The 24,882-nt window shown below is 37.5% G+C and overlaps 1 protein-coding gene across 2 annotated transcripts in view; it reads left to right on the top strand.

Annotated features, from left to right (window-relative positions):
* CHST8 (carbohydrate sulfotransferase 8) overlaps positions 1–24,162 on the top strand; it is a 146,062-nt gene extending 121,900 nt beyond the window's left edge. The window contains exons 2-3 of one of the 2 annotated variants that reach the window (XM_075040064.1): positions 20,309–20,346; positions 22,769–24,162. In XM_075040064.1, the coding sequence (XP_074896165.1) occupies positions 20,309–20,346; positions 22,769–23,914 (1,184 nt within the window). In that variant the 3' untranslated portion in view covers positions 23,915–24,162. Of the gene's footprint in view, positions 1–20,308; positions 20,347–20,772; positions 20,972–22,768 lie in introns of those variants that run through there. The other variant, XM_075040065.1, reaches the window with a different exon arrangement.
* The last annotated feature ends 720 nt before the right edge of the window (positions 24,163–24,882 follow it).

The following is a 24,882-nucleotide window of genomic DNA, read 5'->3' as shown; positions in this document are numbered from 1 at the left end:
TACTGAATGTACTCAGCTCTTTTAAATGTGCCTGGAGCTGTAGACATGTATCTCTTCAGAAGACGGAGCCTTTTCTTTGCCCTATTCTGTGATACTACAGCCTTTTTCTTGAATGACTTTCCCATTCATTTCAAGACTTCCTGGGGCTATATGGTTACCAGAAAGGTCACTGTGCTGGTCTACTGTGGGTCAGTAAAAGCATTACAGCTGGGAATCCCTGTAGTCTTAACACAGGGCAGTTTCATGCAATGTCTTAAGCTCTGCCTGATTTACACTGCACAGCAAACAAGTGCACAGCGCAACAGCTGGGTTCAGCTTGCTCAGGCCAGAAGATCTTACCAGGACACATCCTCACCACAGCAGACTAGTCACAAAGGATATTTTACATTTCAAAACCTAAGTTTCATATGGATCTCCCATTATCCCAAACAAAAGTTTTCCTACCAGATACACATTAATTCTTAATTTTTTCTTTATTTTAACAGTTTTATGCTGTCTCATGACAGTTTAATAGTAGTGTTAGCTGCAAAATTGTTACATTACATTGAAGTTGACATGTTCTGTTAACTTTATGTTTTAAAAATCACTGTCTGTACTGTTTTCTCCAAAACAGAAAATACACGAAATTAAAACACCTCATATTGCATTAGTAGATAGGGAGGAAGTGGTTGGTTTGGGGGGTTTTAAACATATTATGCATTGATACTGCTGCTAATCATAACAATTATATTCCAGGAAATACCATTATAAGAGAAACTGAATATTCCCAAAATGAAAGTTTCCTAAATTAATCTGGTGTCTTCATTTCACTAAAAGTTACATTCTAACCTTGAGTCAAAAATCCTGTTTTCACCTGGATCTTAACTGGAAAAAGCAGTACAGTAAGTTTTTTTATTTTGTCCTTGGGAAGATACGGTTATTGCTTAATTACATCTACTGCTGCACTTTGACACCTGGAATAACACTATTCATAAATTTGAGTAGTTATTGTACCTGTCTGCCGGTCGTCCCATCAGGTGGTGGTAAAGGTGGGGCAGACTCAGAAGTTTGAGAGTTCAAGTTCATTTCAGTCCAACACAAATCAGCTACTTACATATGTTAAGTCTCACTTGTATGACAATAGTTCTCTCTCCAATAGGACAATTGATAACTTTTTTGCCACAGAGGTCTAGAAATTTTAAAAAGGAGTAGATTTCTGGGCTTTCTGATTGCTGTAAGGTGTGCATCACTTTTTCAATTATACTAGCTATGCCATCAGACAATTTATTGCAAGAATACAATAAACTCATTGCAAGTGATCTCAATGGCATAAGGTAGTTTCCACTTCAGGAGACAATCTACCTACTTCATATGTTTACATGCATCGTTGTTGGAACTAAGTGATCTGGAAGGCTGTGGATCATTAATTGATCATCTAACATTGCTTAATTTACTACCAAGACAAGCAAACAGTTTGTATCAGTCATCTTACTGATTTTTTTTAAATTTTTTTTTTTTTTTGAGGGGGCAACTTCTAGTTTTTGCAGACAGGCTCAGAGTTTGAGAAAGGGAATGAAAGGAAGGAAAAGAATGATGCCATTTATGGGCATTAGTATTCAAACCGTCTTCCCCAGTCTGTCCCTTTCCCCTCCTCCTCCCTCTAAAGAAAACGCATAGGGGAAGAACATGAACAGAAGTAGTTGCAGGGTCTAACAGTGCCATTTGTCACTGCCAAGATTCATCAGTGATAGAGGATTACAAGAGGGAACAACTGAAAGGTTAAGGATTTATCTAGAACATCTGAAACAGATATTAAACTGAGATTTATAGCAAAGCGCTTAATGAAAATTAATGTTTACTGTCTTAGCTATTGTAATACTGGAAACAGAAGGAAACTTGTTCCTTTCCCAGGAGCCACCATTGACCTCTTCCACTGGCTAGCAACACCTAAGAGCAGGTACACATGTTTAACATTTTGTGGTTTTACTTCACTGGGCAGAAACTTAGAAGAGAAAAGAAGTACATTGACAAGGGTGGAGCACTGTAAGTGCAGGGGCGAAGGCTTCTAGAGATACCTCTGAGAACCAGGTTTTAAGTACCTAAATGTCGTTCACTGCCTGCCGAGACTAAGACCTACAAGCAATAAAGACTTTTATAAAGCTAATAAAGGCAGCTTTATTGGTTTTGTAGAGCCATCATCAGCATTTTCTTTTCAATATCTATCTAATGACATGCTTTTTAAAAGAGTTATATGCTTGTAAAGATCAATGAAAAAATAACGGACCATGAGCAGAAGTATTACAAGCCTGACATCTTCATGCCCGTGCTGTTATGCAGGTTCACCTTAATCTGATGAGAGATGGTGGTACTACTGTACAAGCTTACTTTTAGGAAGTGAACCACATAAACCAGCCAGGTTTTTAGCTTTCACTACATAACCCAGTTATGAATTGTATGAAGTTCTAGAAGAACACTTTCTTCTTTTAATATGAAATTGCAAAAACAAAGGCCTTCATATACATTAAAATAGCAGCTTCAGCTATAAAAAGAATAAAAAAAGGAAGAAAATCATTACAGATTTCCATGTTGTGCTTTTTGCAGTAAGCGTACCTTGTCTATTTTTCTCTGAATTTGAACAATGAAAATCAACTAAAATATTTTCTGCTCTTATTAAATTATGTTTAACAAGATTTAGGTTCTTAGTGTTGTAACTTACTGTCTAAAACACTACACAGATTTTTATTTAATTTAAAATAACTTTTACTTGGAATGAAATCAGCCATGTTCTTATAAAAATACAGGATACTATGTTCATTACTACCTCTCTCAATTTCAATAAAAGTGATGCATAGAAGAAGGGAATTTTTATTCAACAGTTTTGAACTAGTAGCAGCACTTTACATGTCATGAATATCTGGACATTTATTTGTGTTAAAGAAAACATTAAATACGGATAAATATAATTAAATACAGTTGAAACAAATGGGATCCTTCACTTGACCCAGGGTTTCTGTATTACTTCAGTATTGAATAATTCTCTAATTCACTAACAAGTGAATTAGGGTTCCTCAGTCCCTGTGTAGTTTTAAGACAAGAGAAATCCCTATCTGGATTTCTAATTATTTGCAAGTTTTTTGCTTAAACAAAGCCACATGCAGATAAGGGAAGGCAGAAAAACGTTCAAAACATTAGAAATCCTAACAGGCACTTCTTCTCTCTTAAGATGTTTGCGTATATTCATTTTGGTTATTGTGATGCCTTTAGGGTGTTGAAAGAGAAGAAAGAGAACCCTGAGAACAAGGAGGTGGCACAGTTCTATGGGGGAAATTGGTGCACAGCAATAAAACAGAATAATTCCTTTTGGAGGACTCAGAGGAGTAGGGTTTAAGCAAAGATACTACAGCTAGGTTTAAATCTCTGTAGTCTTAATATAACAGGGAAGAATTTATTTGCATTATTTTACTCACAAAGGTGAAATCATCACTAAAAATTACTGGAACAGGCTTATTTTAAACAGCGCTAGTTATGCAGGTTTTCAGAATATGACCAGAAAGTAGTATTTAAAAAAAAAAAAACATTAAAGCCTGTTGACTTAATAGCCACATATCCTATCCACATCCAAATTAGTTTGAAACACTCTATAGAACCAAATAAAGCTTACAAGCCTACATACTAAAAATCATGCAAGTGGTTCATATATACACAAATCCAACTTTTGCAAGGAATATTTCTATTCTCTACATCGGTTAGTCAACTATGACACTAAGTGAGATAGGATGTGAGGCCAAACAACTGGATAATGATGTTTGAAAATCTACCCCATCAAAGGAGCGTGCACAGTATGAGCATTGGGAAAACGTCTGTGTCCACAGTATGTCCATCAACATTAACATATAAACACAGACAGAACTTGGAAAAAATTTCCAAGACAAAGAAGGTAGCACAAAATATGACAGAAAAACCTTTTGGCAGAAGTTAGAAAAAAAAAAGTCATTCTTTGTCCAAAAGCACTGCTTGTGATCAGCAATATAATCCTCAGTTAAGGAGACCGCCCATTATAAAGTTTGCAGAGCACCAACCACTTATGTTCTTGGTCAGTCAGTTAACACACAGTTCACTCCTCTGAGGAAGGCACATTCTTCCTAGTTTATAGCTGGGGAGACTGAAGCAGAGAGATTTAGTGATGAACCCAAGCCTACAGACCAAGTCAAGCATGCTAAGCTCATAATTTTATGTCGTGTAAGCTTTAAAACCTACCACCTCACAAACTGTTGAAAATTAAGCCTATTTAAAACATAATCAGCAAAACACAAAATGAGTGTTGCCTACATTAAGTAGCAAACTCAAATTGCCTGACTCATACTTAACCATTTACTAACAGCAGATTACTTAAGATTTTTTCTTCTATTAATTCACTCCAAGACAGTATCTGCTGTCCTGTGATTTGACAGAATGCATTTTTAAGAAACACACCATTATGAAATACAAAATTAGTCACTAGGTCTCTTGAGGACCCAGTGTTGCAAAAATATGTTCAGACTTAATACCAGAGGTTCTGTGTCTAAACTTGAAGGATATTATTGCTTCTCTGTAAAAATAAAGAATGCAATGAATCATTTAGTCTTTCAGTAAGTTCCCCAAGCTAATACACCAGTACAAAGCTGGAATGGCTGGTAGCTGATTTCAATGTATCAGCAAGAAACAAGCTTGCTAAAGACCACATTGCCTATCTTTCCTACAGTGTATTTCTGTTATTACAAATGTAGTTTGAAAGCCTTGTCTGAAGAGTCTGACAGTCACCAAGGAAATCACTCACATTGCTTCTTCCAGTACTTGCTGCCAACAGCTTTGCAATTACCACCTTCCTTAATGTAGAAAAAAAGGAAAATTATGTCAATTGATAGTCTGGAATCTCATTTGTTTACAAGCAAAACTGAGCTATGGATTCAAATTTAAGAAGTAGTAAACTGACATCAGATCAAGGTTCCCATAATTTTAATGATTTGATTTTATTCATCCAAGATATATTCTTCTTTTATAAGATTATCAGCCCTGCACCATATACAAACCGTACAAGTGAAAATGCAAGTTCCTCTGTAATTAGCATGAGAAATTCTCCAATAAATATACTCTGTAGAATTTCACTTTTGCGCAAACAAACCAAATACACAAGCAGTTATGAGAAGGGATTCAGAGCCATACTGCTATATATTTTCTCAAAATAAATGGAATCTTTATGTCCTGTATAGCAGAAGATATAGAAAAGTTATCTGAAATTGCGTGTGGTGTGCCTTTGCAAGTTTCAGTTCATTTCAGCTCCACCAAAGTTTAGAGCACCTGTGAAAACAGAATCTGAGATTGCATGAAAAGCATAAAAGCAATTCCTGCCAGAAGGCCTTAGTAGCTTTACGATGAAAAAGAAAATCTAAAAGGGGTAAAAAAAAAGCTAGATTTGCATCAGGAAACAGACAGACATTTAAGTTCATTCTAAACCATGATGCAAAATTTTTTTATTTCTGACTTAATCCTTATGGTACAGTTTCTGACATCTTTACTTTTTGGATAATTAAAGATTCTCCTGCAGGGCATTATGACAGTTTTAAAAATGCTGTCCCTTTTTATGCAAGTTGAAAAGGTTGGAAACCTGTGAGAATGTGTGAAATAGTGATGTTCTTTTCCATACATCTTCCTGATGGTTTTAATTATTCTTGAGTCAGACAAACAAAGAAATGAAAAAGATGCTACTAAAACTTTATTCTGAGAATTTTTTAACACATATTTTTCTTATGTTAAAGTTCTTGCAGAAATGAAAAAAGTCACTGACAATTTTTTCCAATATTTTTTCTTTAATAAAATTTAACAGGAAGAAACTAGCTTTTTGCAAGCCCATTGTAGTTTTCCAAAATACATGGCTTCAGTGGAGCAGCACTAACTTCCCAATCCTTTTTGGGAAAAATACAGTGAGACGACACAGCATGAGTAAAAAGATTAGGAGAGCAGTTTACCATCACTTACAAAAATCGATAATGCATTACTACTCACTTATCGAGGAACTGATCCTGTACCCACTGAAATAAATGTTAAATTCTTCATAGTTGAAAAGGCAGTGCTATACAGTCATAAATAACTATTGCTTAAACAGGGGCTGTTATAATACTGTAACAAAGGTTTTTTTCTTTTTAAAACCCACACTTCCAATTCTGATTCTCAAAGTAGCAAATCTTCAGACAGTGGAGTTCAGAGGTTTTAAATATTCATTTCTGAATAATGAGTAATAAAGCTGAAAGGAACTCAGCTACTGGAATAAAAATACAAATTCTTTTATTTCTCCTCCAATAGATCAACTATTAGACTATGAGAAGGCCACTAAATCAGATTTGCAAATAGTAAAAGGTTTGTTTCTGATGAACACTATTCATTTTAAATGTAATAGTCACCTGCAGTTACAATCAAGTCACAACTTTGTGTTTAACATAACATCAAAAGTGGAAATAAAGACTGAAACAAGTTGACTTGTCAAAAGCAAAATATTTATTAATAAACAGTTGAGATAACCACAAAAGATTGAGACTTAGAGGCACCTAGTAGAGCTACATATATTACTCTGAAAGCTTTAAAAATAGGTCTTATCTAGTGTTTACACATAAGAGTGCAACCTGTATGCATTCTCAACAAAAACTCAACAAGATATTAAGAGTAGATCAGTAAAACGTCCACATCTAAAGTGAAAGAATTGCATTTCAGATTAAACAAATAGTCAGATAGGTAAAGTCCTGTATGTGCATAGTTTTCTGCTACAATCCTGGGGTTTAATCGGCACTAGAGCAGAAGCATCAAAATAGTGTTACAATATCACATTACACTGTGTAAGCCACATGTCCAGTCAGTGGTGTGCTTCATTGTTACAAATTAGTCCCATCTGTAAGATGACTGTCTCAGAAGATTGAATTAGAGCAGCATATTACTTCAGAGATCCTTTAGCCAATGCATAATGGAGAGAATGAATTGTATATAATTGTATGCAATGTACTGAGGGAACCACGAATGTATTGAAACGCTTTGAACAGTGATCATTGTCTGATTTCATAGAAAGCTTTTTGACACAATCACACACTTTCATCAGCTAAATAAAAGTTAACATACCTAGCTAACCATATTCAGCAACCAATTGGCTACTCACTGTATGCGCTGACTTACAAAATCAGACGATTCAATTGTCATAGCAACTGTATCCCACATTTGGGTTGTCAAGGTAGATGCAAACAATTCAATTTCAGTTCATATGGCCCCTTCTTGGGCTGATGTACCATTCTACATTGGGATAGTAGAAAAATTATAGGAAGTGCTATTATGCGTGAATGAAAAATGCAGATGTGGCCATAAAATGATGGTGGTAAGGGGTTCTTACTTCAGGTACCACTGATGGTTCAGAGTGCCAGAGAGAAGCGAATATACTACAGCCCTTTTGGTTCCTGCAGCCCAGGCAGTGGGCTGCACAGGAATAAGGGGCACCTATAGGAAACAGGGAAGAGTGACCAAATGGAGAATACGTGCCTTTTCTCCCTGCCATAGCAGCTGTGGCCCCTTTAGGAGACCAATATAGCTCATCCAGGTGTGGAGATGACAAGAACAATCACCAGTCCCCACAGAAGGCTATTTTTGTTTCACCCACTTATCTGAGGTATACTGCCACACCACTGCTGCAGCTTCTCTTCTACTTCTCTGTCAACTCCCCTGTTTCTAACTTGTGCAGGAGAGAGGAAGGAAAATGCAGTGACCTGGCAGAGGCAGTGACTAGTAAAGTGAACAGAAGAGCCATGTGTATATGGGAAAGCCATTTACTTTAGCAGCAGCTCCCTGTGCATCCCATCCAAAGTATTTGCAGTCAACTGTAGGTAGAAAAATAATGCTAGAATGGAGATGCACTGGGAAGCGTGTAGGGAGAGAGGCACCAAAGGTCTCCCTCCAAGGCCAATACCAAGCTGTAAATGGATCAGAGCCCGAGATAACCAGTTCCTAATGATAAGAGTTGTGAGAGGTGATTAACAGAGCAAATGTCCTCCAAATCCCACTCCTGCTGAATTGCCTTTTAACGCCCACATGATATAATGCTTCATTAAGCTCAAACCATATGTTCTATAAGCATCCGAACCTGCAAGACACTCACACATTATGTGAAGCATTAAGTACCCTCAGCAGCGCATGTCCATTTTAGCACAGTCTACTACAAAACAGTTTAGACCTACCGAGAACCACCAATCATTATCTGATATGCAAGTGTGTCTTCCCATTTCCATCCTGAATAGGTTTCTCTGTTCATTTCAAATCTTCCTGGGAAAAGCCTTCAGTCTCTCTCCCTGTTTAGTACTCTTTTCTTAAGTTACTATGAATTCCTTCTCCTGTTGCCTAGGGTTAGTGAGTCAGAGAGATTTCTCAGGCAGCAAAAAATATTACTCTACCTTAGTGAAGCTTCTTCATCTCATTCACCAGAACAAAAAAACTTCTCTCTCATTTTAAAAAACCCTCCTGTCCTCAAGGACTGTCCCTTACACTAAGGTAAGGAGATATTTGACAATTATGCAGACATGAAGGCCTGCTTTCCAGGTGTCCTACAACCAATTTTCATTGACATTTACATAGTCCAGGAGAAAACATGAACACCAAACTGCCACTTTACTGATGGAGAAGTGCCTCCTGATATGCCTGGTGGCCTCCATGGACAATAACAGTATCTGACTGCCTCTTTGATCTGCTGGCACTGTCTTGCCAGGCATAGGCACCACTCTCTCTGCATCTGATTTTTGATGTAGTTTCATGTCATCTGCCACTAAGTCCTTTGACACATCATCATGTTGTTTGTTTCTTTATTAATTGGACTTGGAACAGTTCACTTAATTTGTGCTTTGCTTTTGCTTGGTTATCCTGAATTTCTTAACATTACAGCATCTGGAGACTCCACAGTATTAAAACTAGAGACCTCTGGGTGGAATAAGTCTGTTTCATTCCTCTCTGTTTTAAGTACATTTCTTAGAGCTATCTTAGAGCATGTCTCCAATTTCTTGGAGAAAGCACTGTTATTATTTTCAAGGTGAGTGGCTGCCATACAACACACTCTTGGTGAAACATGCTGCTAAAGACTAATCCCTCAACATAGTGTCCAAAGTAGAAAAATGCAATTATAGCCTTGGTGGAGGGTCATTACAACTCCTTCTCCAGGCAGAAAGGAAGTGTACCTTTTTGGAAGACTCGCTTCACACAAGCCATGCAAAGTATGCCATGAGTATAGCAGAACTCCCAAACCAAATACCACTGAAATATGTCTTCCCCTCACTTTTGATTGCAAGTTCATCCCCAAAATATCTGTATCTTCACTGAAAGCAGGAACTGGGAAGAACAAAGAGAAAGATTGTTACTAAGTTCAGTATTCACTTGTGTGAGACCTTGGAAAGACAGGCAAAGGTCTGGATCACTAAGTGAGGTAACAAGGCACAATCCCTTCAGGGTGTAGAGATCTGTACTATTCCCAAATCATTTCAGGATATATATACCTGTCTTGCCACTTTCAACTTCATGGCTTTTTCTTGAATTACTGGTGATTGCACAATCATTTATCTTCCTGGATAGCATCTTAGGCTGACTGTATTTAGTCAACGAGTAGGACAGTTCTCCAGAAAACATTATAAACTTTAAAATTAAATAATGGCCACTTTTTCTGGCTTTACACAGAAAAGTTAAACTGTGAGTTCCAAAAGTTCCAGAACATCTTAAAACGGCCTGCACTTACCCTTAAAAGGTTTCAAGCTTGCTAAAACTCAAGACTAGCACCTTGACTCTTCCTACCTGGGCTTCCAGCTCTGGACAAGTCCCGAGTACCACATAATGTCACATGGATACTGGCAGTAGTCAGCACTCAGTTTTTGAGCAGAGTCATTTCCCCCTCATTCTTACTGATATGAAAGTCAATCCAAGACACTATTCTTATGCAAGCAAATTGTTCTACCAATCAGTCACTAAAATCTGTCTGGAAAAGGAATGCAAGTGACCTCCTTAACAGGAAGTCTTCCACAAAGGAGAAGAGTAGGGCCAGTGAGAAATGACTAACAGAAAGTCACCACCGTCCTTCAGTTGCTCATTAGTCAGGAATAAAAGGCCTGGCAAAGAGTTCAACCCCTCACACCCAGCTTTCCCTGAACTGTTATCTCCTGCTTGTTTCTCACAGGTCATGAATCAAAGTCTGTCCAATTATAACCCCTTTTGCACCACGTTTTGTAGCTAAGTTGCAGATGTAGTATTTAAAAAAAAAAAAAGCAGTTAACGTATTGATCTTTTATACTAGGAAAACTTTGTCTAGTAATTAAGTATGAGAATGGGAGAAAGGGAAACCATATCAGTTCCAGCTAATTGATTGCAACATCATAACATACAGCATTTGGATGTGCATCTGTGGTATTTGATCCACAGTCAATCTATCAAATCAGTGGTCTTCATCAGAGGCATGCCTGTGTATATCTACCTTTTAAGTTTTGTCTGCAGCCTTCTCTTTCCATTTATGCCTTCTCTCCCAGAGAAATGTCTCTACAGAGTGACATGAAAGCAGTCCAGAACTCTACCCGTATTACTTTGTCTTCCCTCCAATAGAAAGACCACTGAAGTGGTGTAGGTCCTTTAGTGTCCTCCTTGCACAATTTCTTGAGATGTTTCTGGGGTTCTAGGTGAGCTATTCTGGCTAGCTAACTCCTCCACTACAGTCACAAGTTACATGAAGTGCTTGCTTGAGATTCACTGAAACTCCTCTGGTTACCTGAATAGTTCTTACAGCCTACTAAATATAAATGCAGTACTATATTTTAAACCTTAGCTTTTACTTTTTAATAAACCCGAAAAAAGTGTAATGTCCTTGTCAAAGTCATACTATGAAGGCAATATGCAAATATTAAATAGGATAATGGAGAATAACTGAAAGGTATTAAGTAGAAATTGCAAGTAACTGCTGACAGTGCCTGAAAGCTAATGATGCTAATTAACGATATTCCCAGGGATAGGTCCACAGAAGGAATGGGGAATGCAATAGTATAGGCTTGACTTTTCTGCTTTCTTCATAGAATTCTTATTGAATATAAATTAAGTCAGAAAGTGGCACTAATTAGGATGGCTAAATAGCGAAGAGAAGACAAAGTAAACAAGTAGTGGTACCTTCCTTATAATAAACTCACGAACAAGCTTCTCGTATTCATTCAATTAAGCTTGCAATATAAAGGTACCATGCATTTCCCTTTCCTTTACTGGCTACCAGGGAAACAGACCAAGTAAAATTTACATGATTATTTAGTCAAGGAGATGGATTCAGTACATTTTAGAACTTAACACTATGAAAAAAACACAGTACTATGTGTCTTTTTTTAAGGGTTCATATACCTGTTCAATTAGCACGTTGCAAGTCAAAGAAGTATCAGGGTTTTTGAATTCTAAGTACTACAATAATCTTCTCTTCAAACAACTTACAATCTCAACAATAGAGTAGAGGACAGATGAAAGAAAGCCTTGTTACAAAATCTGAATGTAAATTAATAACTTTCTGCACAAGACTAATGCCACAGTTTCAAACAATACTCAGCTAATAAAGTCACTGCAGATATGTAGGTGGTAGGGCTTACCAGGTAGTCACAGCAACACTTTAATTGGGTTTTGATTCAAAAGGCATTTATTCCTCTAAAATGCTACCATTTCTGCTTCTCTCTTGCTTTGACCCTGATGCATCAAAAAATTTGCAAGGCAAACTGTATCAAAACAATTATTTCTCACATGAAGTTGTGTTTAAAACAATGGAAAAATAAACAGAAGTTTCAGGAGATGGTATTTCTTACTAGTACACTTAAAAAAAATACGTACAGCAAAACAGACATGAGGCAAGTTGTCCAAGAGGTACAACGCTCTTATGAGGGGGAAACAACAGCAGGAGGCTAGCATGGGTAATTTGTCTGAGAAACATTGTGTAGACATAAACACTATACTCAGGTGGCACCCACATTTAGAAACACTGGGTACCACCTCCGTACTGTGATCTTCTACTCCAAGAATACCTTACTGGAACAAGCAGAGAAAGCTGTGCATGAAGGATGGCCCAAGTTAAAATGTCAAGAGGGACATTATGTCAAGAGTATTGGCTACAAGGGAGTTAATCAGAGAATCAAGAGGGAAGCAATGACAACATGGCAGCAGCTACAACTCAGCAAGTGCTGTGCTTCAGAATGATGACTTTGTGCAGTTTTGCTTGATTCAGACATACAGGATTGGCTACTGGTACCACAAACGAACTGGGAATATCAAGTTCTTTAACAATATGAAAGTCCTCAAGTGACAAACATTGAAAGTCACTTAACGTGTATACTGATCTCTACTTTGGTTCCCCCATTTGTAATTTTTCTCTTGTTCAAACTGATGGATGAACCTAACGCTTTTAATTATTTCCAGGGTATGCCCTTCAGAATTGCATTGCTTTCCCCATATAGTACTTCTGTCCAGAGACTCCCTTACTTCATTAAGATGGAAAGTCATTTCAGTCACAAAAAGCCAGAGTAATCGTGTTTTAATCAACTGAAGTGCACAGAAGCTGCTACCATCTTAAGTACCCCATGACACAAATGCAGCACAGTACTACATTGCCTGCTGCCTATGGGATGGAGAAACTGCAGATTTGCCTGGTTTAGAAATATGAAGCTAACGGTTTCACTTAGATTCAATGCCTACCTCTCTGAAGCTGACTCTGATTGAAAAGCACAAGATCAATATAAAGTAATTCAGTTTGTGCACAATACTTGCACAGAAGGGAAAATGAGGGTGAATGGCTATCTTTTGGGGGAAGTATTCTACTTCACCACAACAACTGCTTAAGAATAAGCCACAAACCAGAGTTCAAAGTTCCTCAAATACATTGCATTTAAACTATTAAAAATTACATGCTTGGCAGTGGTAGGATTGAAACAAAAAGCTAAGAACTCAGGAAGAATGAGATACCTGATTTACAAAGGAACTCATATATGAAAGAAGGCTCATAAAGAGATACACAACCCCTAACTCTCAGTAGGTTATCAAACTTCTCATGCCTTCCCAAAACAGGGAAAAAAGCAGCTCTTTATGCAAAGAGTCATGCTTAACTACTTACAGCTCCAAAGGGCTACTTTGGAGATTGGGAAATAGCCACAGAAACATTGTATTCATCCTCCTCTGCACAATGGAAATAACGATCAAACTTGTCTGTTAAGTTTTCAGATTCCTTAAGTCAGCAAGATGGACTTAAGGATCAGGTTCTTTGCCACAAAGTGTAATGGGAGATTGATTTTGCGTACCCAAACCACAGAGGCACAAGAACATAAGAAGGTTTAGCATTTGTACAGCAAACTAATAAACATTGTTTTATCTAACTGCACTCAAAAGAAATATAATTTTTTCTATAAATCTTACTTCAAATGCAGTATATTTTTATTAGATTAAAAATGCAGTCTTTTCAGGTGTTACTGTTAATGAACATCTCTCTGAAGACTATGGAATACTACAGCTAGATTTTCCCTATAAGAGGTTTTGGGGGGTTTTTTTTGGTTGGTTGGTTTTTTTAGCATCAACATTGCTGGCAAGGACAATGATAAAGAGATAGAACACAAGTAAGTTTCAAATTGAGAAGGATCAGTTAAAATGAAATTAATCAAATGCAGACATTCTTGTTTCTGGAAATATTACAAATTTAGCTTTTGTTACACACTCAAAAGTGCTGGATCACAGAGTCAGAGCAAAGACTGAGAATTCTTTATACAGGGAAAGAAAGGTAAAGGGAAGGAAATTAGTGGAAAGAATAGAAGCATGAATATTGAGAGCAGGAAAAGGGGGGGGGGGGGGGGCAGGGCTGTAAATATTAGCCAAAAACAGAGATTGCAGAAAACACTGAAGAGGAGCCAATAACTACATCTGGAGAAATACTAACTTCGCACCATGGAAGCAAAAAGAACCACTCTCAAGTTAACAGTCCGTGCTCTCCATCATGGCTATAAAAATCAGACTCCCCTGGAACACACACAACCTACCAGAGGCAAAAATATGTCATTCTCACAGTGAAGTTCTTCAAGAAGTTGCAGCTTTAGATTGCATGCAGCCCATATGCCCCACAACAAAGCTTACTGAAGGATCCTTCTCTCAGCAGCTCAGTCCTCAACTCTACTGGGCCAGCTTCACACAAGCTGGAAATGTTTCTACAGCCTACAGTCCACTGACACATAGCATGTTAAGGATTCACATACCCAACTGCCTCAATAGCATGTAAATGAGAATCCGATACATCCAGAGACATGCAGCAGAATCTGGGCCCCCAAACCTTGGTCTTCAGTGGATAAACTACATCTCGTTACTTGAGCAATCATCTGCAATGTGGTGAACTGAACATCATGATTAAAAGTCAGATACCTGCATTCTAATCTAGACATTACTAAAGACTCACTGTATGAGTCCGGATTTAAATTTTTCAGAGTAAGATTTCACCAGCAACATGGGGGTTTCAGACAATCAGTATTTGAGTTTGTAACTCAAAATGTGACAACCTAAAAATCAGATCAGTTTGGCAAATGCAGCTATTAGCCTCTGCTTCTCACATGTGAAAAGCTGGAATAGTAACAAATAACTTACTACACTTTGCGGTGTAAAGGAAAAAAAAAATCACTACATGGTACATACAGTAGCAACAGATATCAGAAAAAAATATTTACAGTAATATCTCTTTTTTTTTTTCCAGAAAAGCTGCATTACAAATGAATTCCCGAATAATTCACTCTTGCAATTCATACATAAATAAAATCATTCTTGTCATACATAAAATTATTCTGCAACCAAATACAAAAAGGTGCTATAAAAGTGAAAGGTGCTATGGAGACTGTGTTTGACTGCTTTCATTTCAAGAGTGACAGACATATTCTTTGGTCAAATTGCAAGAGGCTCAAGGTTTTCTTTCATGCAACCTGTCATTCATAGAGAATACAGTAAAATTTGTTTGTGTTATCTTTACCATTGCAACAATTAGTGTGAAACAGACATGAAAATAGACACTCTGTCTCAGAAATACATGACTTCACAAGTCTCTGTAAGACACATGATGCCTGTCCTGTCACTAAGCATTTAGCTTTGACAAGAGCTCGGCAGTGTATCATTTAACCAAAGCATTCACTGTAAATGTTTACTCCTCTGTGGGAAGTGACACTGCATACTTGCAGCTTCACTGGGGACTCGGAGAAGTTGGATGATATAGATTCACTGTATAGGTTTGCTTCTTTCTTGACACACAATTTAAGATGTGCTACAGCTTTGCTAAGCCTTCTTGCCTCAATTTCATCTGTATTAAAACGAGGTACTGTGTACATAGCATAGATGGGGACTTTTGAGTGGGTTTTCCCTAATCACATAAACTATAAATGTTAAATATAAAAAGGATATATACATAGCATACAATTAAGGCAGAACAAGCTTTATATGTGTGTATCTATTAACTAGGTCTCAATTTCAAAATAAAAGCATTTTCTAACAAGAGGTTTATATATTTAAAAAGTATTCCAAATATGTGCACTACATATATAAAAAACCAAATAATTTACAATGGTAGCAACTTTAAAAATAATTAAATTTCTTTATTGAGTAATCTAATTCAAATATGTAAGCAATTTGACACCAAAGTAAGTTAGGATCAGAAATGAGCAGTTCTTTTATACTGTACTAGCTGAGTTCATTTTAAATCACAAAAACACCTGGAAAAAGATGATCTGACCAGTATTTTGGGGAAAATCCTTTTCAAGCTAAAAATTTTTCAGCTAATCAGAATTCCGAGCACTAGTCTACTATTCATTCTGCGATTTAAGTACATGTTGTTGTCTTTGAGTAAAGACCTAAGACTGGAGCGCATGCAGACAGGACACTTGACACAGATGTTCATGCAATGTTAGTAAGAGCCCTTCCAGAGTATATTTCACAAATCAGTTAGGATGAAGCAAACAAGTATACACTGCTCACAGAAGCCCATTAAGGGATGGAGTCACAGATGCAGACTTGAAGTTATCATTTTTATTAAAAAATATTTCAGCTGTAGTGTAGTCTCAGAACAGAGGAAAACACCAGAGGCAAACCAAAATTAGGTCTTCAAGCAGAGACAGAGGAGAAGGCAGAGAGGCAAAGCTATATAACATTACACAGGGAATATAAAGGCCATTTTATTGTGTTGCTAGTAGCATTTTTAAAAAAAAAGAAAAGCTCACAATGGGTTTGACTATATGGTAGGACTGGATGAAGCATAAGGCTCGTATTTCATGAAAGACAACAAAAGCAGACATAAAACATAGGCCAAGTTCAGGTCTGGAAAATCATGGTTGCACAAGGGGAAGAGAAAAGAACACCACCATGAAAACTGACATAAATGATATACAATTCATACAATGATTCTGTCTCTCAGCTATTCTCTCTCTGAGCACTAGTGAGATGTTGGTCATTGTTGTATCTGGCACCAAACATTTAACGAATACTAACTTCACCTGGGTGCAGCAGACACCAGTAGTTTATTTATGGCAAAAAAAATTATCATTTTGGCAATAACATCTGAGAGCTGGTAAGTAACATGAATAATAAAGAGGTAGCATAACATTAAATTTAGATTTTGATTAGTATAGTAGATCTGTGCAATATAACTTCTGAGTTCACCACACTTAAGAATTTTTTTTCCATGTAGCTTTAAATCTGAAGTGACAGACTGTATCATGAGAAAGACAGCTAGAAGAAGCCAACTTTAGAAGTCAAATTCAGAAAACAGTGAAGAGATTGGCAAGTGCTTCACCAAACATTTACATTAAACATGAATTGTTGTTCTGATTACATCTTAAAGCCAGTAAATGAAGAATCATTTTTTTAAATGCTCATCTCCTACTAGCATTTATTTTTTAATTTTTTAAAGCACAGCATATCAGTGCAAAGTATTAATCTTTATAAAACATTACTACAAAAACATAGTTAGTCATAATTAACCACAAAAAAGGTAGTTCTCATACCTGCTCTTTGCACTTTTGTGTTTTGTTTTGGTTTTTAATAATTATTATTCATGGCAGATACATACCAACTTTAACAGGTAATTACACAACGTGTGCGGGTTTGCTACAAGCTATCACTGCTGCCACTGAAGTCAGGACAAATGACCACAACTAAACAAACTCGGGAAAAAAACCTAACCCTTTTATATCACAATCTGGTCACAGCAAATGGTCTGATATTTGCATCTGAGTCTGTCCAAAATACTTGCTCAGTTTTCTGATAGGTGACCAAGTCTTTTCTCACCTATTCATGTTTTTGTTGTGGTTTAACCCCAGCAAGCAATTAAGCATCAGAGCCGCTCGCTCACTCCCCCGCCAGTGGAATTTGGGAGAGAATCAGAATAGTAAAAGTGAGTTAACCCGTGGGTTGAGATAAAGACAGTTTAATAGGTAAAGCAAAAGCCGCCCACGCAAGCAAAGCAAAATAAGGAATTCATCCCCCACTTCCCACGGGCAGGCAGTGTTCAGCCATCTCCAGGACAGCAGGGCTCCATCACGCCTAACGGTGACTTGGGAAGACAAACGCCATCACTCCCAACGTCCCCCCTTCCTTCTTCTTCCCCCAGCTTTCTGTGCTGAGCATGACGCCATACGGTCTGGGACATCCCTTGGGCCAGTTGGGGTCAGCTGTCCCGGCTGTGTCCCCTCCCAACCCCTTGTGCCCCCCCGGCCTCCTCGCGGGTGGGGTGGGCTGAGAAGCAGAAAAGGCCTTGGCTCTGGGTAAGCACTGCTCAGCAGTAACAAAAACATCCCTGTGTTATCAACACTGTTCACCACAACTCCAAATCATAGCCCCATACTAGCTACTATGAAGAAAATTAACCACTCCAGCCAAACCCAGCACAGTTTTCAATCGTGAAAAGCTCAAAATTCTTTCAGAAAGGGAGAGGATTTGCAGACATTGTATGATCTTATCTTTTGGGGAGGGTTGACACAACCATTCTCCTATCTTACACTGGTAGGCATAACTAGTTTACAGTAGGAAAAATATTTAAACATGCAAATTCTTGCATGTGCATGTTGACAGTATTGACAGCCAAAGTAAATCTCCACGATCTGTGACAGAGGACGAGGCGTGACTTCACACTACTCAATCCAGTTTAAAGAAAGACCAAAAATTAAATACTTGAGAGCAATAAATTAGTACTGAACAGAATAGTGACTATTGTCTGTAATAATAATGTTATGAGAATTAAGTGGATTATATTACATATACACAAGAAACAAAGATATCCATAGAAAATGAGGATTGACCAACCCACAACACCAGACTAAATTTCTTCACTGTGTTAACTTTTCAAAACTGTACCTGACACATATGATATCTGCCTGTAAGAGAAAAGGTAGCCTAACAATATCCTGAATTTATAAGGAAAATAATATTTAATTTCAAGCTCTGCTACAAGCAAGCCTAAAGTAAAAGTTAAGCAACTACTCCAACTAGGTGTATTAATGATGCCTTAGAGTGGAGCCAAGCAGCCAACACAGATCTTGTTCAAGTGGCTTAAAAGTTATGCATTTACTGTTAGCAAAAAAGAAGAAGTTACATCTGCTGGCAAATAAAACATTTTCATGGTTTAAACAGATCACCCATTCTCTAGTATCAATTCTTTCAAAGTGCTGGTGCTCAGTTTTTACTATTCTTTTTGGACAGCAGTTTCCATACCTTCATTGCCCTGTAACATATTACACAGCAGTAGAATAAGTGTCATTCTTTAACCGATCACTTCAAGAACTGGACAACTCAATAACGTCACCTAAAGTCTGGTGCCACACAATCAGTTTCAAGCCTCCAGAACCCACACAAGGATGCTATAGTTCAGCTCTGTTTCTCTTTAGAATGCACCTTCTGACTTTATTTTGCTGTTAAATATTTTCAAGAAGCAGCTAGGAAAAGGCTTAAGATTCCTTCTATATGATATCTGGAACTTATTTCTGACAAAGTAAAAATATATGCCCTTTGCTTTTAATAGGCACAGAACCACAATATCCCCATCCACCTTAACTTTATTGCTAACAAATTGCTGCAGTGGAATTAAAGCTCAAACATGAATGAAAAGAGTAATGAGCACTGCTAGATGAGCTCTAACAGCATAGAAATAACCACAGCAATTTTACTCACTCTACTATAAACACCAGTTTGTAGATCCAATTTAAAAAAAAAAAAACCATGATTGATCATTTAAGTTGGACTTGCTGCTTTAACTGCAATAAGGTACAATGTGAACTATGCATGCACGGTGTTTCTGAGAGCTTTCATAGTACCATGAAAACTAATCTGATGGGACTGAGCTATCCCAGTGATGTTTTCACTTATAATGCTTTGCAATACCTTTACCTGTAATTGTGCTTGTCAAAGACGCTGTGGATTCATAATGCAGATTAAGTCTTAATGAAGTCTTCAAGCAGCTGAAGTTCTCAAGCAACAGTGACAGTGATGATAGCAGTTTTATAAGTTGAAAAACCCCAAACTAATTTCATAATTAAGTGTTTTCCTTTATACATTCCTCTATTATTAACTTTTACTTAGCAAAGGTTAGGAACAGTAAAGAGATCCTACACATCTGCTAAAGCTGCCTTCTAGGATTTTCACACTGATTGTTATATTTTCAGATAGGCATCACTGTAGAAGCCAGAAGATTTAGCAAAACACAATTCTGTATTGTTTGTAGAGGTTTGGAGAGACAAAACATTACCTCACTTATACATAACTCCACTGTGTGTTGCTGTGGTTTTACAAAGGATAGTACCTCAATGCAAGCTATTGCTTTGATTAAGCACCATACTATCCAAAGTTGGGAGGGGAGGGGACGGGAGGAGAAACAACACGGCTTTAGGTAAATACACAAAGAACAGCTTTTTAAAGCTCTAACCTGGGATCACAAATTCCAGCTGTTTCTCATTCTGCTACTGGTCTTTTAGCTGAGGTTAAGCAATTGCTTTTCTCCATCTCAGTTTCCTCATCTGTAAAAGGGAAGTAGAAACATTCACTCCATTTCACAATTATTATGATGTCTATAAATAAAGAGGCCTTCCAAGGAGTGTTGTTACTACGAAATATACATTAATTATGATTCTTCATTGGTCTATTTATCATTGCATTAACAGAACTTGTTCCTGTTTTCCTTTTAGTTACCGAGAGGACACAGATATCAGTCCAGCAAAAACGATACTAATGTTTTTATCTTTACTAAATAATGACTTTAATTTCTTTCTTTGTTTAGGGATAAAATATAACATGGGATTCCAGCAATCAAAAAAAGTAAGTTTTCAGAAGTACATAAGGAAAATTGTACCCATATTCCGAGTATGGAGTACAGATAGAGATGGCTCAGATAAGGCCACTAGACTGGAGATGAAGCATTGAAAAGGAAAGATGCATCAAAGCTTTGCCATGAAGTGCAAATTTTCCTTTTGAAATATGAATTTGATAAGCTATGCAACTTTAGTTTTGTAAGTTTTTTCCTAGACTGGATATTGCTAAAAGATATGGTAAACTTTGCACATATTAATATTCTGTATGAAATCGCACTGATCGAATGAATGTCGAGAGGTACTTAAAAATAGGCTAAAGAAAAATACTGGTGAAATTCCTCCATCTAGTGGCTGTTAGCACAGTCACAGCAGCAGCGAATGGCTGCAGTGGGCTGTCACTGACTTCATAGTTTAAGGACAAGTGCAAAATATGCAAAGGAACAACCGTGCAGCTGCCAGCTGTTACACAAATGCCGTTGCCTGGTGAAATCAGTGTGATGTGATTGACATCACTGCATCTCTACAGCTCCAGCTTGACCTTCTGAATGAAGTTACACTGACAGAAGACATTAAAATCATGGCATTTAATTTTCCCGAAAACTGTAGGTTCATCATCATCGTCATCATTAAAGGTGTGAGTATCTAGGAAGTCCGAATTTGATAACCTTGAAATATCAGCCATATCATGACTAAATAAGATGGAATTTCAGCCACTCTGTAAAGCATAATATTTACAAACACATCTGCTATTTTACATAGACAAAAACTTTAATACACCTTTGACTACCGGAAACAACCTCTGCAGAGTACAACAATCACTCCCAACAACTGAATACATAGTGTCTTGTATGACAGATTATCAACTGGTTTCCCAGTCTGCACATCACATACCACCTCCGCTACCAGAATAGCCAGCAAAACATTTCAGAAGCCTAAGTTCTGCAACAACTCGCATAGTACTCTAAAAATTGCGTTTAATACTGATCTGAGTTTTGTATAATAGTTATCAGTTTAAACAAGTCCCCTACAAAATAATATGATCTGATTTTTTTTTTCCTTTTGTCATCAGTGCTTTTTGTAATGAATACTGAGTCTCTTTTTTAATCTCTCACCCTTAAAGAAGGATGCAGCAAGATATAACCTCCATGGCAGCCCAAGTTTAAGTTACCTATAGTATTGCTTTTTTCAGCCAACAGAGACTTGTAAAATCACTATTACAATTAAGGTTAAGATGCCACCTTGAAAGAACATAACCCTACTAATCCTCATACTGTACATCTTGAAATTCATCCAGTATCTTATTTTTGAAGCCAGTTTTAAATATTATTAGGGAGCAAATAAAGACTGAAAATCAGAAATTTACAATTTATAAAATCTCTAAATCAACATTAAGTATTTTGGGTAAGCAATAAACATTCTGCAATTACATCTGCTTCCTCTGTTGAAATACTCCCTAGTGGTTCATATGCCACTCAGCTCCCAGGTGAGTTCTCAAAACAGAGATGACATGTAGTTAAACAGTGTCCAGAACCTAATCTTAGTCTTAGAGGCATAGACATGCAGACAGGGATTTAACTCAGCTGCTTTGAGAAGCAGGAAGTAATGGAGCACATCTGGGCTGTATGCCAGAATAAGTATTAACCAGCGAGATCCACCTAATGAAAGAAAGCAGGTCACAGAAACCCCTTATCCATAGACCCGCTTTACTTACTCTGTTTTCACTTGCCTACTCCCAGCCACAGCTCTGTTCACGCCCCTTACTGCTTCTCACCAAGCCTCAATTGCTTCGGCTCACCTCACTCAAGCCTCCCTTTGGGGCCCCTATCCATGCTGCCCTCACCAAACCCACTTCTCTGGAAAGCCTCCATGTTCTCACCGCAGCCCTTTTGGCTTCCTTCTTCCCACTCTTGCTCCCTCTACGTCTTCACTCCACTTTGCAGACACTATAAACCTCCTGTTAGGCTTCACTCTGTGCACAACTGCCCTCGCCACAAAGATAAGCTACTGAAAGGGCAGGGCGGGAAACAGAGTTATGTGACAACAGGCAGTCTGGAATAATTAAGTCCGTCCTCAAAATACTTGGATGTCTTTGAAATTTCCACAAAAGGTAACTTACCTAAGACAAAAGTATCTATCAGTCTGGGTGCAGGCACCACCTAAAATACAGTTAAATCCAAACCTGAACCAGAATTTACCAGTTCAGACTCAACTCAGCCTTCGGGTTTCATGTAAGCACAGAACAAGATGGCAAAAGAAAAGCCTGTACCGCAATGTAGGCACAGCACTGAGGACTTGTGGCAAAGCATTTTGTTGTACAATTCTGCTGAACTCAGAGTGTATGAAAGATCCACATTAAAGTTGTACGAGTTGTTAACAGTGACAAACACTCTCTCACTTACTAACATCTTTAATCTATTTTTCCCCATTAGGACTGTGTTTCCAGCGATAACCAGGATAGAATAAGAAAAAACACTGCAGATGGAGTAACAATGGTAAAGCAGAACGACTCATTACACCTATCTGATAATGTGCCCACTAAGCTTCAAAGCACAGACAGAGGGCAAAGCAGCATAATGTTTGCTATGAAAGATCAACAGAAAGGTGAAGAAATTAATTCCATCAGGCTGCATAAACGGAGGAGGAGATTTATAATTAAAAAGAGCCCAATTTTGATTTCCATGAACAGCTCCATTCTCAACCTGCCCACGCTTAAATCTGAGGATAGAAACGACAACAAGTGGAAAAGTCTCTATCAGATCCAAAGAGAAAGAAAGCAGATTATGAGGGAAACTTGTTCTAAATACAAGAGTAATAATAGAAGAATAATCACTCCTTATCATGTTTCTAGAATATTTGTAGAAGATAAATATAGAGTTTTATACTGTGAAGTACCAAAAGCTGGCTGCTCTAACTGGAAACGGGTACTCATGGTTCTTAATGGGCTGGCTTCTTCCACAAAAGACATACAGCACAACACAGTGCACTATGGAAACTATTTAAAAAGACTGGATGGGTTTGACCACAAAGGAATTTATCATAGGCTCAACACTTACACAAAGATGCTTTTTATTCGTGAACCTTTTGAAAAGCTGGTATCTGCATTTCGGGACAAGTTTGAACATCCAAACAATTACTACCACCCGGTTTTTGGAAAAGCCATCATTTCCAGATACCGTGTCAATGCCACCAAAGAAGCATTAAGGACAGGCTCTGGAGTCAAATTTAAAGAGTTCATTCAGTATCTCCTGGACGTACATAGGCCAGTGGGTATGGATATCCACTGGGATCATGTCAATAGGCTTTGCAGCCCATGTTTAATAGACTACGACTTTGTTGGGAAATTTGAAAGTATGGAAGAAGATGCAAACTTTTTCTTGCACTTAATTGGTGCTCCACAAAATTTAACCTTCCCCAAGTTTAAAGATAGGCACTCCAATGAAGAAAGAACTACTACTAAAATTACACAACAGTATTTTGCACAGCTTTCTCCTTCTCAAAGACAACGAAGCTATGACTTTTACTATATGGATTACTTGATGTTTAACTACTCAAAACCTTTTGAAGATTTATATTGATTTGAGAGCTGGGACATTTCCACAGTCATATCAGTTGAAATGCGTAACAAATCCAGGTGGCTTCTGTTTATATAGACTTGTCTGTTAGTAAACAATTGGTTGAAAAACAGGAAAAAACCCAAAACAGAACATAAATGGCTAGTGATGTTTACAACTTCACCTTAATTGCCTCCTTTTTCAAATCATGTTTTTTCTATAATTTCTCCATATGGAATGTATGTACATATATGTATAATATGTCAGGGCTCCCAAATAAAGCACATAATTTTCCATGCTGGTGTGGCCTGTGTTTGCACTGGGAGGATGGTTTCAAACTGGGGAAACACAGCTGACAGTTCTACAGTGGAGCCAGTATTTCAAGCTCTTTACTACTTAGAAAATAACTCTGAAAGTGACAGAGTAGCAGGCAAAAAAAAATACAGAGTAATATCTACAGTTCATGGAAACCTGCAACACACGAAGCCATACACTAAACAGGCACCATGTATTTGAAGTTGGTCATAGATTCCTACTTCCTGATATTCATAAGTTAGTTAGGGAGAAAAAGTCTATCACACAGGCTGTTCAAAAACACACTGATGAAACAACTAATACTTAATGACCATGTGAGTGCAGTATTAAACCAGATGTTGCAATTCAGAGTGAGGATGTGTTCTCTCCCTTCAATATTTCCCTTATGGCACATTCATCTGCAAAAAGATAAAATGCAGGCGAACATTTGCATCTTTATAAATGTTATTAAGATTCTTTTAATCCTTTGCATTAACATAAATCTCTGGTTTAATCTTCATAGTCACCAGGAATATCAAATCTTTCCTTCATAATAACAAGCAAGAATAAATGCAGCTTCCTGCCCAACAGGGTAGTTCTTTTCATTGCTGCAAACAATTTGCACTTGTTTATTTCAGTAACAATTAGATCTGACTTAACACACAAAAAATATTCCAGGTGGTTTAGTTCAGTTGTTC

Source organism: Buteo buteo, chromosome 11 (assembly GCF_964188355.1).
Source record: "Buteo buteo chromosome 11, bButBut1.hap1.1, whole genome shotgun sequence".
In the NCBI taxonomy this organism is placed as follows: domain Eukaryota; kingdom Metazoa; phylum Chordata; class Aves; order Accipitriformes; family Accipitridae; genus Buteo; species Buteo buteo.
The sequence above is the reverse complement of the archived record's forward strand: the minus strand, read 5'-3'. Positions and strand labels throughout refer to the sequence as shown.